The following is a 3,216-nucleotide window of genomic DNA, read 5'->3' as shown; positions in this document are numbered from 1 at the left end:
ATAGCTACATCTTCACCATTATAAGTTCCCCTATAGAGTTTTCCAAAAGCTCCTTGAGCAAAGGCCTCACCCATATTAAGCTTCCTCAAATCAATTGTCCACTCATCAAAATTTTCAAGCCCCTCAGTTGGGGAACTGCTATCCATTAGAGCTTGAGCCAAAGCATCATCACTCAATGCATGTGTGACTCTTCCTCGACGATTTACACTGTTTTGAACAGAGTAGTTATCATTTGCACGTCTCCGCAACCCTTGGTGGTTCAATATGCGAGTATGGGAATCATTAGACCCAACACTACTATTATCTATGGACATCGCAACAGATCCCCCACCATTACTTGTTTGCATGCTGTCAATCGACATATTAGTACCCTCCCCAAGCTTATGGTAAAAGCCTTGAGAGAAATCATAATAGTTATCAGTTGTATGCTTGTTGAGATCTATTAATCCAGGGAATTTAGCACCACCTTCCAACATCTTTTCAGTCTTGTAAAGGAAAAAACTTTATGTCTTATTCCTTCAGCATCAGAAATTGGAAACTTTAAAAAACCTGGGAAAACAAAAAGGAAAAAACTAAAGCCCAACTAAACTTTGAAAATGTTCAGCATTTCTATTTATGAACATTATTTACAAAAAAACAACTTCAACAAAGGTAACTCCATGTATGGTATACATTTCATTTACCATTCACAAATAATCAATGCAAAAAATCCTTTAACAATATAATAATCTAACATCTTTTTTTTTTCCTTTGAAAAAGTAATCATCAACAAACATATACTAAACCATATACTGCATCTAAAATTAAGAGATTGCTTTCAACTTCCCAAATCAAAACAAATGGGTATGAAGAAAAACCCTACTCAACAGCAACATTTTTGTTCAGAATCAAAATCACAAATCAAATGCGTATATAAAAAGAAAAAACCCTCAGAGACTAAGTCTAATAGCATTCCGTTTTACAAGTCAATGCACAAGAAGACTCCATTGGAACCAAAATTGACAACAACAACAACATCAAACATCAATAGCAATTGGTTGAGACCATACCACAAAACTTACCAGCAGCATAATCCCTAATCCTTGTATCAAAAGCTACCAAATATGACTGAGAAACATGCGAAAGGTAAAACACCTCGTTAGTCAAACGATGTACGGAACTAAAAATTAATAAAATGTAAAAAAGGAAATAAATTAAATTGAGCTAAATTCTCCTCGATTAACAAGCTAGTGAGTGAAATCACAAAGCATAAAATGAAGAAGGGAACAAAGAATAAAAAGTGTGAAAACCCTAAAATCCATGAAAGTCCTAATTGAAGAGGCGAAGTAAGAGATGTTAACTTGTAAGGTTTACCTCAACTCAGGAGGGGAGGGGAAAGTGTGTTTTTGGAGTTCTGATTGATCAAATCGAAGATTGAAGAGATCGAAGAGAATTGGAATTGGAACTGAGAAAGAAAAAGAGATTGCTGAGAGGAAGAAGAAGAAGAAGTGGTGTGAATGAAAGGAAAAATAACACCCAGGCGTGGACCAAATAAAAAAACAAAGAAAATAGAAATAAGAAATGGAAAGGTAGAGATTTACATGCAGTTGTCTCTACTTGAAGTTAATATTTTTATTTTTTTTTTGTCACCAAAAAAAAATTGTTTATTTTTTTTAATAAATCTCTCTCTTTTTTTTTTCAACTTGTTTTCTTATGGGTAGAGACTAGAAAGTAGAAACTTGGGATTTGAAATAGCGTGAGCCATGCTTCACTCACACTTTTTCTGCGCTAAATACATTATCACCGTTATAAATTAAATGCTATTTTGTTGATAAGCATCAAGTAAATGTTGTAGTATAACGTTTCATTTATTTCACTGCGAGAAATGATAAGAATCGTTTTTCTATTAATATTAGCGAATTTTTTTTTACTAATATTAGCGAATGTTTAAGTTAATATATTATTTTTATATTATTAAAATTTAAAGTATTAATTGAGTATTAATAAAAAATAATAAATCTTAAAATTTAACTAACATGTATTTTAAAAATATAAATTAAAATTATTAATAATAAAAATTTTAGAATTGATTTTGGATATAAGTGAGTTTGTGCCAACATAATTTATATAAAAATTAATATTTATTTATTAAATTAAAAATAATATATAAAATAACATATTTTAGTACTCTTTTTAAATACTCTTAATAATCTTATTTTTATTATTATTTTAGGTTCTAATTTTTTACAAGTTATATTTTTATTATTATTTATAATTAATTTTTTATTTAATTTATCATTTCTAATAAGAACAATAATATATATTATAAAAAATGAAAATAGTAAATAGTGCACAAAAATTAGAATAATTATTTTAATATTGTCAGTATTTATTTAAAAAAATTATGAAAAAACTAATAATAACTAGCAATAAACCTAAACGTACGTTGAGTAAATGCAGAAATTATAATTTCTTACTTTTAGTTAACGAACTTTTGGGAACGTTGGCGTTCAGAGAAGAAAAATTGCCAAATATAAAAAAATAGTATTCAAAACACTTAAACAAACTTTTAATCCTTTCCAACATGTTTCACAAACACACCCTAAAAACTTGGAATTTGGAATAGCGTGAGTTATGCTTCATTCACATTTTTTTTTTGCGCTAAAATACACCATCACCGTTGTCAATTAAATGCTATTTTGTTGATAAGCATCAAATAAATGTTGTAGTATAACGTTTCATTTATTTCATTGCGAGAAATGATGAGAACGGTTTTTTTAATGTAGAATAATTATTTTAATATTGTCAGTATTTATTTAGAAAAAATTATTAAAAAACTAATAATAACTAGCAATAAACCTAAACGTACGTTGAGTAAATGCAGAAATTATAATTTCTTATTTTTAGTGAACGAATTTTTGGAATGTTGGCGTTTAAAAAAGAAAAGTTGCCAAACATAAAAAAATAGTGTTCAAAGCACTTAAACACACTTTTATCCTCTCCAACGTGTTTCACAAAAACACCTTAAAACTTGGGATTTGGAATAGCGTGAGCCATGCTTCACTCACATTTTTTTCGCTAAAATACAGCATCACCGTTATTAATTAAATGCTATTTTGTTGATAAGCATCAAGTAAATGTTGTAGTATAATGTTTCATTTATTTCATTGCAAGAAATGATAAGAACCGTTTTTTTATTAATATTAGCAATTTTTTTTTGTGACTAACATGAGCGAA

At 28.6% G+C, this 3,216-nt stretch overlaps 1 protein-coding gene across 1 annotated transcript in view; it reads right to left on the bottom strand.

The window, feature by feature from the left end:
* LOC107644514 (serine/threonine-protein kinase HT1) overlaps positions 1–1,553 on the bottom strand; it is a gene marked incomplete in the record, with an annotated part of 2,973 nt that extends 1,420 nt beyond the window's left edge. The window contains 3 exon segments of the mRNA XM_016348380.2: positions 1–549; positions 1,050–1,107; positions 1,354–1,553. Coding sequence (XP_016203866.1) covers positions 1–476 — 476 coding nt within the window.

This window comes from Arachis ipaensis, chromosome B05, assembly GCF_000816755.2.
Source record: "Arachis ipaensis cultivar K30076 chromosome B05, Araip1.1, whole genome shotgun sequence".
Lineage (NCBI taxonomy): Eukaryota > Viridiplantae > Streptophyta > Magnoliopsida > Fabales > Fabaceae > Arachis > Arachis ipaensis.
Note: the sequence above shows the minus strand (reverse complement) of the source record. Positions and strands in the feature narration are given on the sequence as shown.